The sequence below is a fragment of the Hemiscyllium ocellatum genome, chromosome 38 (genome assembly GCF_020745735.1).
Source record: "Hemiscyllium ocellatum isolate sHemOce1 chromosome 38, sHemOce1.pat.X.cur, whole genome shotgun sequence".
Taxonomy (NCBI): Eukaryota; Metazoa; Chordata; class Chondrichthyes; order Orectolobiformes; family Hemiscylliidae; genus Hemiscyllium; species Hemiscyllium ocellatum.
The window spans coordinates 38,934,760-38,949,403 of record NC_083438.1 but is presented as its reverse complement, the minus strand read 5'-3'; the positions used below and the strand labels follow the sequence as shown (position 1 = coordinate 38,949,403).

The 14,644-nt window shown below is 44.9% G+C and overlaps 1 protein-coding gene across 4 annotated transcripts in view; it reads right to left on the bottom strand.

Moving 5' to 3' along the window:
* Positions 1-14,644, bottom strand: part of LOC132833927 (sialic acid-binding Ig-like lectin 10) — a 71,950-nt gene that overhangs the window by 16,251 nt on the left and 41,055 nt on the right. For all 4 annotated transcript variants that reach the window (XM_060852594.1, XM_060852593.1, XM_060852590.1 and 1 more), the window contains exons 4-5: positions 6,401-6,769; positions 206-499 (exon numbers count right to left, since the gene is read on the bottom strand). In XM_060852594.1, the coding sequence (XP_060708577.1) occupies positions 206-499; positions 6,401-6,769 (663 nt within the window). The remainder of the gene's footprint in view (positions 1-205; positions 500-6,400; positions 6,770-14,644) is intronic.

Genomic DNA, 14,644 nt, shown 5'->3' with positions numbered 1-14,644 from the left:
TGGAGGGTCAGTGCTGAGGGTGTGCTGCACTGTTGGAGAGTCAGTAGTGAAGGAGGACAGCACTGTTGGAAGGTCAGTGCTGAGGGAGTGCCGCACTGTTGGAAGGTCAGTGCTGAGGGAGTGCCGCACTGTTGGAAGGTCAGTGCTGAGGGAGTGCCACACTGTTGGAAGGTCAGTGCTGAGGGAGTGCTGCGTTGATACTTACATTGCACTGTCAGTACGAAGGTCTGCTCTGATGAAACGGTTGAATAACTCACTCTGCAGGTTAGAGATTGTCCCTGGTGTCTGAGTAATGGTGTCAGGCTCAGAACAGAAGTATAGGTCAGAGTGACACCATGCTGAGTTATAGTGTTTGAGACCAATCCACGTACGATGGTAGGAGTGTCCCAGGTTAGGGTGGGTGCTGTTCCAATGCATGTTGTGTTGAAAGTGCACCTTAATCTCACATGCATTCCTGCAATAATTTGCACGGGGAATATCGTGGGTTTATCTGTAAAATCTAAGAAACAGTGAGAGGATAATTATATTTTCAATAATTATAAAATGAAGCAGCTGCTCAAATAGAAATCACAGTCCCACAAATGAAAGCAAGTTTACAATGATGACATTAGAAATGAGAGTTTACAATGATCTTAAAATAATGTCATCCTTTTAGGCAGTGTATCTGTTCCTCAACTTAATGCACTTTCATTCCGAGACACTGGGATGGAGGAGCTGACCAGAGTTTGGTGTTCACTTGTTTATCACGGTCTGAGGGACTGGCCTGTTTATTTCATTCCTGTATATGGGAGCTTGCTTTTCTCAAATATGCTTTGATGTTTCCTGTAGAACAGCGGCACTACAATTATTATTTCACTGCATTTAATTCAATTTGGGGCATTCTGAGCTGGTGAAAGGTGCTACAGAAAAGCAAGTCTATGTTTTGCATTATAACCCTGTTCGACATGATGAACTGCTTCATTCCTCCTCTGGCCATATGATTTGAACTTAATTCACCAGAAGATCTGATCTGTATCATCAAACTGCATAAAGTTCAATATCAAAAACAAGTCTTCCGGATTGCTTAAATCAGTCAAGTTATTGCAAAGAAGCTTACGCAACCAAAGATCAAAAGATATTAGCAACACACACACACACACACACACACACACACATCTTGGTCAAGTAGCAGCTACATTTGAAAAATATAATTAGTAACAGGTTGTCTCAAGTGTTGATCTGTAGCCAGTGTCGCTTTCCACACAACCTGCTTGCACTAGGATGTATTGTGGATCAGTTATAGCTGATTAAGGAGTGCTTTTCTGGAAACAACAGTGTATTTTCTATCGTAACTTAACTAGGAAGAGTGCACCAATATTCATGTCCAGTATTCTACAAGCCATCACCAAATGTATACGTTATCAATTTGAGCACCAATTTGCCTGACTGATGGCTGAGGACATAGAACCATAGAAGCAGGAGGAGGCCATTCGGCCCTTTAAACCTGCTCCCCCATTATCACCATCATGGCTTATCATCCAACTCACTAGCCTAATCCTGTTTTTACCCACCCTCCCATCCTGGCACTTTCCCTTGCCACTGCAGGAACTGTAAAACCTGTGCCCTCACCTCCTCCCTCACCTCTATCCAAGGCCTAAAGGAGCCTTCCACATCCATCAAAGTTTTACCTGCACATCCACTTATATCATTTATTGTATCCGTTGCTCCCGATGTGATCTCCTCTACATTGGGGAGACTGGGCGCCTCCTAGCAGAGCGCTTTAGGGAACATCTCCGAGACACCCGCACCAATCAACCTCACCGCCCCGTGGCCCAACATTTCAACTCCCCCTCCCACTCTGCCGAGGACATGGAAGTCCTGGGCCTCCTTCACCGTCGCTCCCTCACCACCAGATGCCTGGAGGAAGAACGCTTCATCTTCCGCCTCGGAACACTTCAAGCCCAGGGCATCAATGTGGACTTCAACAACTTCCTCATTTCCCCTTCCCCCACCTCATCCTAGTTTCAAACTTCCAGCTCAACACTGTCCCCATGACTTGTCCGGACTTGTGCGACCTGCCTAGCTCCTTTTCCACCTATCCACTCCACCCTCTCCTCCCTGACCTATCACCTTCGTCTCCTCCCCCACTCACCTATTGTACTCTATGCTACTTTCTCCCCACCCTCACCCTCCTCTAGCTTATCTCTCCACGCTTCCAGCTCACTGCCTTTATTCTTGATGAAGGGCTTTTGCCCGAAACGTCGATTTCGCTGCTCGTTGGATGCTGTCTGAACTGTCGTGCTCTTCCAGCACCACTGATCCAGAATCCTGCTTTTTCCCCATAACCGCTGATCCCATTTACCCTTCACTGCTTTATCAAGCTGCCTTTTGAATACATGTTATTTGCATCTATTCCCATTGATCGTTTCTAAGCGCCGTGTTATCACCTCCTTTGCAATAGTCTGTAATATTTGACTCAATACTGATGGGCGGCACGGTGGCACAGTGGTTAGCACTGCTGCCTCACAGCGCCTGAGACCCGGGTTCAATTCCCGACTCAGGCGACTGACTGTGTGGAGTTTGCACGTTCTCCCCGTGTCTGCGTGGGTTTCCTCCGGGTGCTCCGGTTTCCCCCCACAGTCCAAAGATGTGCGGGTCAGGTGAATTGGCCATGCTAAATTGCCCATAGTGTTAGGTAAGGGGTAAATGTAGGGGTATGGGTGGGTTGCGCTTCGGCGGGTCGGTGTGGACTTGTTGGGCTGAAGGGCCTGTTTCCACACTGTAAGTAATGTAATGTAATGTAATCTAATCTAATGTCTGATAGGACAAATACAATTCACACCAAGTTCTGTCATTAACAGAAAATAACTCCTTTTATTTATTACATACTCTACCTTAAAGAAGAGTAGGGAAAAAATATCTATAATCAACCACTATTCATCTTGAACAAACAGCACAAACTTATTCTTGATTAAGACAAACAAAAAACAGATAGTCTGACACAGATGTTTTGGATGGAAAACAAAATCAGACAGGGAAGAAAATTCTGAAAATCAGAACTCCAGATCACAAGTCTGGGTTAAATTGTCTCTCACAGTCTCTTTTAGCTGAGCTATGATGTGTGATTGTCTGTACAATGATGGTCATTCTTCACTTCGACAGCTGATTCAATGGACCTGGTTCTTTCTTATTAGAATGTTTCTTGTAATCTTGTTTTCTTGTCTTTTCAATCAATGGAGAGAGGACAGGGGAGAGAGGGCTGTTTACAATTTGCAGAGTCTGGATGTCTCGGGCTACCCAGCACCTGCAGATTTGTAGCAAACTGCAGCTCAACCCATCTAAGGGCTATCGTCAGGAAGTCTTTCCTTAACTCTAAGTATTGCTGACACTGGTTCAAAAAGCGACTTGCACAGCTAAACATGTGCCCCATTTAATATATCCAAGTTCTAAAACCCTTCTGGTCTCTCAGCGACATAGCAGTGTCTAACTTCCATTTCAGATTATCATTCTAAATGTAAAAATATGTGATCCCTTACATTTCCAATTTCTCATTTAAAAACCACGCACACGTGCTGATGAGGCTTCCCAGTGTTCTTTCACATGACAAACTATAGAACCATAGAAACACAGAAGATAGGAGTAGGAGGAGGCCATTCAGCCCTTTGAGCCTGCTCCACCATTCATCGCCATCATGGCTAATCGTCCAACTCAATAGCCTCGCCCCCCATAACCTTTGACCCTAGCCACCTCCTGAATACATTCAATGTTCTGGCATCAGCTCCTTCCCGTGGGAATGACTCCCACAGGCTCCCACTCTCTGGGTGAAGAGATGTCTCTGCATCTCCATCCTAAATGGTCCACCCTGAATCCTCAGACTGTGAGCCCCTGCCGGGTTCCGGACACACCCACCATCGGGTACATCCTCCCTGTATCGATCCTGTGAAGTCCTGTTAGAATTTTATAAGTCTCTCTCTGAGATCTCTATGATGAAAGGACTTTCAGAAGAAAGAGAGCACACACAAAGGCTAATTCTGTAGTGGGATTTTCTAAATTCAAGGCCTATATTACACCCAAAAACTGTGTCATGTGACCTCTCTGTGAAGGTGTTTCAGACTCACCGAGTTGGCTAAGCAACTTATGTTCTCTTTGCAACTGTAACCTTTTGTGCTGCTGTAGTCAGTTCCCTCTGCTTTCAAATAGTTCAAGGTATTAAGATATGTCCAGTTGATCACACTCTGAATGAAGATTTCTGATGACACACTAGTAACATTTATTGATATCTTCAACTTCAGAATAAAGAGATAAATGGAAGTCGCTAACATGGATGGACAAAGTAAGTACATTGGGGACTCAGTTCATGAAGAGGTGACATGGTTGTGGTAATGCCACTGGACTAGGAATCATGATAAAACCTATTTAATAATTAAGATGAATCTAGATGTCAAAACAGAGGACAAGAAATATAGGTTAGTTCTGTGAAGATTTATGTTAAAATGATCAGAAAGTCATTCTGAAGCAGTTACTTAATGTTATGGATCAGACCAGATGTCCTCAAAATATTTTAAGAAGGTTGCCTGGACCCTAAATTTTTCTCATTTTAAAGGAATATATAATGTGATGTTCCCAAAGCAATCTGATTTGGCAAATTACTTGGACATTAAGCAAAACACAATTTATTTAAACACTATAATTAAAATACAATAAGAGAAGAACTTAGAGTAATAACTCTATTAGAAAACTTAACAGAATAATAGATACAGTAATGATTACTAATGAACTGTTCCAATAGAGTAACATCTTGTAAAAACAGCCCTTGGCACAAAGGCAAATTCAGAAAGATAGATTTGTCTCCCGGTTAACCCAGCAGCAGAGAGAAGCCCTAGCTTCTCGCTGTAACTGAGAGAGGGAAACAATGGTTTCATCTCCTTCAAAACTCCAGCAACTTCTGCCTTGTTGAGACTCCGACAGCAGATGTTGACAGGTAATCCTACAAACTAAAAAAAACTAAAAACTCCTGTGTGAGAGAGCTGGCCACACCCATCCAGGCTGCTTCTATTGCTACACATTAAAATTCCCCAAGGCCTCACAGACTGTTTACTTTATTGGTATTCCAAATCGATAGCTCATTACCTCTGTCTTGAAGCCTCTCCTTAAAAAAACCTAGGGCAAAATCACCGCAGCATCATCACACCTAAATTCCAAGTCGAGAACAGGTAAAAGCCTAGATGATCCTTGGCATGTTAATGGAATAAGATATTTGTCACTTTGAGTTCATGATAGGTTGTGTAAACAAAGCAAAGCCATTAGTTTTGTTCTGACTTCAGTTTAGAAGGAAACAAGACTTTATTCGAAAGGGAACAGATTTATGCAAAGCAGGATATTTTTGGTTTCTCCAGCAATTTCTGTTTTCGATTAAGCTTGCAGTTTTTTTAAATTTTATTTTCTGTTTTAGATTCATCATGCAGTTTTTTAAATTTTATTTTCAGTTCAGTGAAAACCAGTCACAGTGGTAACCTTGTTTTTAATTTATGAAGCTTCCAAGCCAGGACAGTTTGGGATAGAAATTGTTAGGCTGTGCAAATATAAAAAAAAGTTTGGCCCATTAGAGTTGTGGAAGGTTCATGCCACTGAAAGGAATTGTAAAATTGTCTTCATGTTTTGTTTTAAAGTTAAGTGGAAACTCGAAGAGTTGAGATAGGAGTGTAACTCCTCTAGATTTGAGCCACTGTAACAGAGTTTGGGAAAGAGGTTGACACATTGTTTTGTAACTGCAACAGAGACATTGAGAAATTGTTTTTTAAAATATGTGTAATAACCAGATGTTCCATTGTTCAAGAATGTCTGAAGCCTCATGTGACTATGTTTCCGTGACGAACCAACACATTAACCAGTTTCAAATCGTTAAACTTACGATCCATCAAGCCAGGTGTTATTCTGGGAGCAGGCTTGTCATGTGATGCAATCAGATGCGATTGTAACCAAATCCAGAGCTCCAAGATAATGTTCCAGGGACATGGGCTCAAATCCCACCACGGTGACAGGGAAAATTTGAAATGGATTAAGAATAAACATGGCATTGAAGCTAGCCCAATGGTGACTGGTCATGTTACCATGGTTAATTTGTTGTTAAAAAGCTATCTGGTTCATGAATATCTTTCAGGGAAGGAAATCCTACCCAGTCTGGACTACATGTGACTCCAGGCCCACAGCATTACTGACTCTTAAATACTTTCTGAAATGTTCAAGCAAATCACCCCATTGTACCAACCTTCTATGAAGCTGAAGCAATGCAATGACACTGAGGAACCACCAGGTATTGACCCAGTCAGACACTGTGTTAGAACAAGCTGTGTTTTGTGTTCGCGTGTAAGCATCACTGTTTGAGTTACTTCCCACTGAGCAATTACAGTACAGCACTTACCAGAAACACGAAGCTGAGTTACAGGATAATAGTGATGACTCGGACCGTTGTCAAACTTTACTTTAAAAAAGTAAGGCCCTGCATCTTCCCGCTTGATGTCGTTTATAATCAGGGAACAGTCGCCATCTTTCAGGTCCCCAGACAGCTGGGTCCGATCGCGGAACCCTCGTGATTTGTGATTGGGATCCTTGGAGTGAAAGGCTATGTGAGTCCGTAACTTCTCAGTCTCTCCATTAAACCAGATTCCACCTCGTGGTTGATTTTTCAGACATGATGGATAATTGTAACGACATGGTATCTGTGCACAGGAACCTTCCTGCACTATCACCTCTCGAGGAGTACTGCCTTTCCACTCTTGTGATGGCCCAGCTGGGGAGAGAAGCAATAGCATTTAACAATGAATGGCTTGTACTAGTCTCCAAATGTACAGGTTAGACTGGATTGTGAATGGTCAATACTGAGGAGGACTCCAAAGAATTCCAGAGCGTTTTCAATAAACTTGCAGAATCGATTTAGAATTGAATTGTCTCAATAATAACTCTACAGTACAATATTATGGCGGAAAAATAAAGAATTTGCAGCATGTGCTGGAAACAGGTGTCTCAGCGGGGTCAAAGGGTAACATAATGTACAGGACAAATACACTTATTCCTAAATCAAGGTGATTGGACAAATGTATTCATCAGTAAAAGTTGTGATGCAGGTTGATAAAGTGAATGGACAAATAAACTATTTGTTCCCAATGCAGGAGATGTGTGTCACCACTAAAAATGGCCACTTTGATGTATGGTACCCATGCCTGAAGTTACACCATTGAAGCACACTGTGAGGGTTGTGTCCCTAGCTTTGGGGAAATGTAAACTGGAAGTTGGAAGTTTTTGGATACCGCTACATTGCAAAGAATCAACCAGTTACCTTTCTGTTAAGTCTGTCCTCGGCCTATGGGCTTACTCTGGATATCAACAACTCAAATTTCCCAACATTACTCACACAAGCAAGCTTATTTAGTACTTCCAAAGCCTTAATCCCACAGGCATTATGATCAGGTCTCCACATGAATTGGATTGCCTGAGTGTCAGACTGGAGTGGGTGGTCTCCAAGTACTAGGTCAAACAATCTACAGAGAATATAGAACATTACAGTGCAGTTGATGTTGCACTGACCTGTGGTACCAATCTGAAGCCCAAATATTCTTCAGTATTCTATTTTCATCCATTGGTTTATCTAACGACTATTTAAATGCCCTTAAAGTTGGTGAGATATTATGTGTGATTGAGTTAACCATAACCTTGGAGCATCTTCTCATATACCCTCACCTGTGTACACTGCCTGCGTGATCAGTTCTCAATGGGTCCAGTTTTCAGTGGTTGGTTCGTTGACCAATGGTACACATGTGACACATTTCCTCCACCACTTCCTCTGGCAGTTCATTCCATACACGTACCACCCTCTGCATGAAACAGTTGCTCCTTAGGTCTCTTTTAGATCTTTCCCCTCTCACCCTAAACCCATGCCCTCTAGTTCTGGACTCTCTCACCCCAGGGAAAAGACTTTGTCTATTTACCCTATCCATGCCCCTCATGATTCTACAAACCTCTATAAGGTCACCCCTCAGCCTCCGACGCTCCAGGGAAATAAGCCCCAGCCTGTTCAACCTCTCTCTATAGTTCAAAGTCTCCAACTCTGACAACATCCTTATAAATCTTTTCTGAACCCTTTCAAGTTTCACAACATCCTTCCGATAGGAAGGAGACCAGAATTGCATGCAATTTTCCAAAAGTGGCCGAACCAATGTCCTGTGCAGTCGCAACATGACCTCCCAACTCCTGTACTCAATACTCTAACCAATAAAGGAAAGCATACCAAACACTGCCTTCACTATCCTATCTACCTGCGACTCCACTTTCAAGGAGCTATGAATCCGCACTCCAAGGTCTCTTTGTTCAGCAACACTCCTGATGACCTTACCGTTAAGTGTATAAGTCCTGTTAAGATTTGCTTTCCCAAAATGCAGCACCTCACATTTATCTAAATTAAACTCAGTGGGCCACTTCTCAGCCCATTGGCCCATCTGGTCAAGATCCTGTTGTACTCTGAGGTAACCTTCTTTGCTGTCCACTACACCTCCTATTATGGTCAGGGTAGATAGGCAAAGTCTTTTCCCTAGGGTTGGGGAGTCCAGAACTAGAGGGCATAGGTTTAGGGTGAGAGGGGAAACATATAACAGAGACCTAAGGGGCAACTTTTTCACGCAGAGGGTGGTACATGTATGGAATGAGCTGCCAGAGGATGTGGTGGAGGCTGGTACAATTGCAACATTTAAGAGGCATTTGGATGGCTATATGAATAGGAAGGGTTTGGAGGGATATGGGCCGGGTGCTGGCAGGTGGGACTATATTGGGTTGGGTTATCTGGTCGGTGTGGACGGGTTGGAGAGAAGCGAATGTTTCCATGCTGTACATCTCTATGACTCTATCTAACCTTGCTAATCAGTCTCCCATGGGGAACCTTGTTGAATGCCTTATTGAGGTCACATCTACTGCTCTGCCCTCATCAATCTTCTTTGTTACTTCTTCAAAAACTCAATCAAGTTTGTGAGATATGATTTCCCGCGCACAAAGCCATGTTGACTATCCCTACTCAGTCCTTGCATTTCCAAATACATGTACATCCTGCACCTCAGGACTCCCTCCAACAACTTGCCCACCAACCGAGGTCAGACTCACTGGTCTATAGTTCCCTGGCTTGTCTTTACCACCCTTCTTAAACAGTGGCACCACGTTTGCCAACCTCCAGTCTTCCGGCACCTCACCTGTGACTATCGTTGATACAAATATCTCTGCAAGAGGCCCAGCTTCCTACAGCATTCTAGAATACACCTGGTCAGGTCCTAGGGATTTATCCACCTTTAACCGTTTCAAGACATCCAGCACTTCCTCCTCTGTAATCTGGACATTTTTCAAGATGTCACCATCTATTTCCTTACATTCTATATCTTCCGTGTTCTTTTCCACAATAAACACTGATGCAAAATACTCTTAGTATCTCCCCCCATCTCCTGTGGCTCCACACAAAGGCCGCCTTGCTGATCCTGGAAGGCCTTATTCTCTCCCTTGTTCTCCTTTTGTCCTTAATACATTTGTAAAACCCTTTGGATTCTCCTTAACTCTATTGGCCAAAGCTATTGCATGTCCCCTTTTTATACTCCCGATTTCTCCCTTAAGCATACTCCTACTGTCTTTATACCCTTCTGAGGATTCACTTGATCTATCCTGTCTATACCTGACATATGCTTCCTTCTTTGTCTTAACCAAATCCTCAATTTATTTGATCATCCAGCATTTGCTATGCCTCCCAGCCTTCCCTTTCACCCCGACAGGAATATATTGTCGCTGGACTCTTGTTATCTCATTTCTGAAGGCTTCCCTTTACCTGCGAACATCTGCTCCTAATCAGCTTTTGAAAGTTCTTGCCTAATACTGTCAAAATTGGTCCTCCTCCAAGTTAGAACTTCAGCTTTTAGATCTGGTCTATCCTTTTCCATCACTATTTTAAAACTAATAGAATTATGGTCACTGGCCCCAAAGTGCTCCCCTACTGACTCCTCAGTCACCTGCCCTGTCTTATTTCCCAAGAGTAGGTCAAGTTTTGTACCTTCTCTAGTAGGTACATCCACATACTGAATCAGAAAATTGTCTTATACACACTTAACACTATGGTAGCCTCAGTCTATGCTTGGAAAGTTAAAATCCCCTATCATAACCACCATATTAGTCTTATAAATAACTGAGATCTTACAAATTTGTTTCTCAATTTCCCTCTGACTGGAGGAACCTCGATTATCTGAATGTCAATTATCTGAATTTCGGATTACCTGAACAAGATCACAAGGTCCGATAAAAACACTGCATCAAAGACGCAAGTGAATTCGAATTGCTTGGACGGAAGAACATGTGAAAATGCTGGCAACAACAAAGAAACAAAGGCATCTCAAGCATCAGCGACCATTTTTTTTTAACGTAAGGGTTAGTTACACAGCCCTGTGCAAAAGTAATTGCTTTATTCCCATCACTTTACTGGGCCGTTCATGAAAATAAAAGGCAGAGAAACATTTATGTTGCTTCTGTCTTTTTATCTCAACACTGACTTCAGCATAAACTGACAAATGCTCTTGTGATTGTAGAAACTGCTCGGGACCTTGCTAAATGCTGGAATTTCATATATTTATGTGATGGTAAGGGATTAGTCTTTCTCAGTTTAACCTGTAATTTGCAAAATACAAAGATTAGGTTATTTACATAGTGGACTCATCAAATTTAAACACATTCTCTGGTAGAGCACAATGTTGGATCAGTATGGCTTCCCTTGTTTAAGGTCAAATTGATTATCCAAATAATCAATGATCCGAACAAAATACTGCCCTCCTGTGTTGTTTGAATATTCGAGGTTCCTCTGTACAATCTCTGACAGCCCTTTCCACTCACCACCCTCTGTGTGAAGATGTTGCCTCACTGGTTGCTTTTCTATCTCTCACCCTTGCCTTAAACCCTCCCTACCATGGGAAAATGCTGTTGACTCTCTACCTTATCCATGCCTCATGATTCTATAGACCTCCATTGCAGGCAGGCACTACTTTAAATGTGGTCTCGCCATCGATTGTACAGCTGTAATAAGACATCCCATCTCCTATACTCAATGCTCTGACCAGCGAAAGCAAACATGCAGGAAGCCTTCATCACCTCCCTGTCTACCTGTGACGCCACTTTCAAGGAGCTATGAACCTGTACCACTCGACCGCTTTGTTCTATTAACACTCTCTCGGCCCTACCACTGACTGTGTAAGCCCTGCCCTGGTTTGCTTTACCAAAATGCTACACCTCGCATTTGCTAAATTAAACCCCATTCTGCTATTCCTCAGGCCACTGACCCAGTTAATCAAGGTACCAGCCCCATGATATCCTGATTACTTTGTTAATTTATATTTAGCAGTTCTCCATCCTTAACTGTAAGGCTTTGGGTTCCAGTAAACTTACTTCCACATTTAGGTCTCTGTATGTATTATTCTTTATGTTTATTCAGCATATCCCACTTCCTTGTTCCTTGATAGCCACTTGCTTTGTTCATACTGCTCTATGAATAATTCCTTTCCTCTCCATGGGCTGGTTCACGCAGGGTTGATGAACTGTGTAATGCTCGCTTACAGCACAAAGGTTAAAATGGAACTGGGGTGGTGTTCACTTGTAGGAGAAAGTGAGGACTGCAGATGCTGGAGATCAGGAATTCCTGATGAAGGGCTCATGCCCGAAACGTCAACTCCCTTGCTCCTTGGATGCTGCCTGACCTGCTGCACTTTTCCAGCAACACATTTTCAGCTGGTGTTCACTTGTAGCTTACATAGGTCATGTAACTTTTGGTGAAACGAGACTCGATCATTTTGTGAGACACACAGGCACCAGGTGGATTTGAGTTAAACAATAACTACTTCATCACAGCTTTTATAGTTAGGTTATAGTTTTTCACAAAATGGAAAACAAGTGATGGGGCAGAATTCCTTCTCTCAGAGGGTAGTAAAACTGTGGAATTCTTCAAAACATAACAATGAGGAGCAGACATCGGCCATTCAGCCCATCGGCCTGCTCCACCATTTAATACAACCATGACTGATCTCATCTTTGTTGAAAATGTGTTGTTGGAAAAGTGCAGCAGGTCATGCAGCATCCAAGGAGCAGGAAAATCGATGTTTTGGGCATGAGCCTTTCTGTAGAGGGAGGAAGAGAGCTTCTTCAAGGAAGGCATCCTTGCAAGAAGATTCGCAGTAGGTTAAAATCTTCCAGGAGAAAGTGAGGACTGCAGATGCTGGAGATCAGAGCTGAAAATGTGTTGCTGGAAAAGCGCAGCAGGTCAGGCAGCATCCAAGGAACAGGGAATTCGATGTTTCGGGCATGAGCCCTTCTTCAGGAATGAGGAAAGTGTGCCCAGCAGGCTAAGATAAAAGGTAGGGAGGAGGGACTTGGGGGAGGGGCCTTGGAGATGTGATAGATGGAAGGAGGTCAAGGTGCGGGTGATAGGCCAGAGTGGGGTGGGGGTGGAGAGGTCAGGAAGAAGATTACAGGTTAGGAAGGCAGTGCTGAGTTCAAGGGATTCGACTGAGACAAGGTGGGGGGAGAGGAAATGAGGAAACTGGAGAAATCTGAGTTCATCCCTTGTGGTTGGATGGTTCCCAGGCGGAAGATGAGGTGCTCTTCCTCCAACCGTCGTGTTGTTATGGTCTGGCGATGGAGGAGTCCAAGGACCTGCATGTCCTTGGTGGAGTGGGAGGGGGAGTTAAAGTGTTGAGCCACGGGGTGGTTGGGTTGGTTGGTCCGGGTGTCCCAGAGGTGTTCTCTGAAACGTTCCGCAAGTAGGCGGCCTGTCTCCCCAATATAGAGGAGGCCACATCGGGTGCATCGGATGCAACAGATGATGTGTGTGGAGGTGCAGGTGAATTTGTGGCGGATATGGAAGGATCCCTTGGGGCCTTGGAGAGAAGTAAGGGGGGAGGTGTGGGCGCAACTTTTGCATTTCTTGCGGGGAAGGTGCTGGGAGTGGAGGTTGGGTTGGTGGGGGGTGTGGACCTGACGAGGGAGTCACGGAGGGAGTGGTCTTTTCGGAACGCTGATAAGGGAGGGGAGGGAAATATATCCCTGGTGGTGGGGTCCGTTTGGAGGTGGCGGAAATGACGGCGGATGATACGTTGTATACGGAGGTTGGTGGGGTGGTAGGGGAGGACCAGTGGGGTTCTGTCCGGGTGGCGGTTGGAGGGGCGGGGCTCAAGGACGGAGGAGCGGGAAGTGGAGGAGATGTGGTGGAGGGCATCGTCGATCACGTCTGGGGGGAGTCTGCGGTCCTTGAAGAAGGAGGCCATCTGGGCTGTACGGTATTGGAACTGGTCCTCCTGGGAGCAGATGCGGCGGAGACGAAGGAATTGGGAATATGGGATGGCGTTTTTACAGGGAGAAGGGTGGGAGGAGGTGTAGTCTAGGTAGCTGTGGGAGTCAGTCAGTTTATAGTAGATGTCTGTGTTGATTCGGTCGCCCGAGATAGAAATGGAAAGGTCTAGGAAGGGGAGGGAGGAGTCTGAGACAGTCCAGGTGAATTTGAGGTCGGGGTGGAAGGTGTTGGTAAAGTGGATGAACTGTTCAACCTCCTCGTGAGAGCACGAGGCAGCGCCGATACAGTCATCGATGTAGCGGAGGAAAAGGTGGGGGGTGGTGCCAGTGTAGTTGCGGAAGATGGACTGTTCCACATATCCTACGAAGAGGCAGGCATAGCTGGGGCCCATGGCAACTCCTTTGATTTGGAGGAAGTGGGAGGATTGGAAAGAGAAGTTATTCAGGGTGAGGACCAGTTCAGTCAGTCAAAGGAGGGTGTCAGTGGAAGGGTACTGGTTGGTACGGCGAGAAAGGAAGAAGCGGAGGGCTTTGAGTCCTTCGTGATGGGGGATGGAGGTGTACAGGGACTGGATGTCCATCGTGAAGTTAAGGTGTTGGGGACCGGGGAAGCGAAAATCATGGAGGAGGTGGAGGGCGTGGGTGGTGTCCCAAACGTAGGTGAGGAGTTCTTGGACTAAGGGGGACAGGACCATGTCGAGGTAGGCCGCCTACTTGCGGAACTTTTCAGAGAATACCTCTGGGACACCCGGACCAACCATCCCAACCACCTCGTGGCTCAACACTTTAACTCCCCCTCCCACTCCACCAAGGACATGCAGGTCCTTGGACTCCTCCATCGCCAGACCATAAAAACACGACGGCTGGAGGAAGAGCGCCTCATCTTCCGCCTGGGAGCCCTCCAACCACAAGGGATGAACTCAGATTTCTCCAGTTTCCTCATTTCCCCTCCCCCACCTTGTCTCAGTCAAATCCCTCGAACTCAGCACCGCATTCCTAACCTGCAATCTTCTTCCTGACCTCTCCGCCCCCACCCCCACTCCGGTCTATCACCCTCACCTTGACCTTCTTCCACCTATCACATCTCCAAGGCCCCTCCCCCAAGTCCCTCCTCCCTACCTTTTATCTTAGCCTGCAGGACACACTTTCCTCATTCCTGAAGAAGGGCTCATGCCCGAAACGTCGAATTTCCTATTCCTTGGATGCTGCCTGACCTGCTGCGCTTTTCCAGCAACACATTTTCAGCATTAGCGATTCTATATCGAGACATAAAAAGGAAGTGACATGAAACTTGCCGTGAACTTTGGTCAGGCTA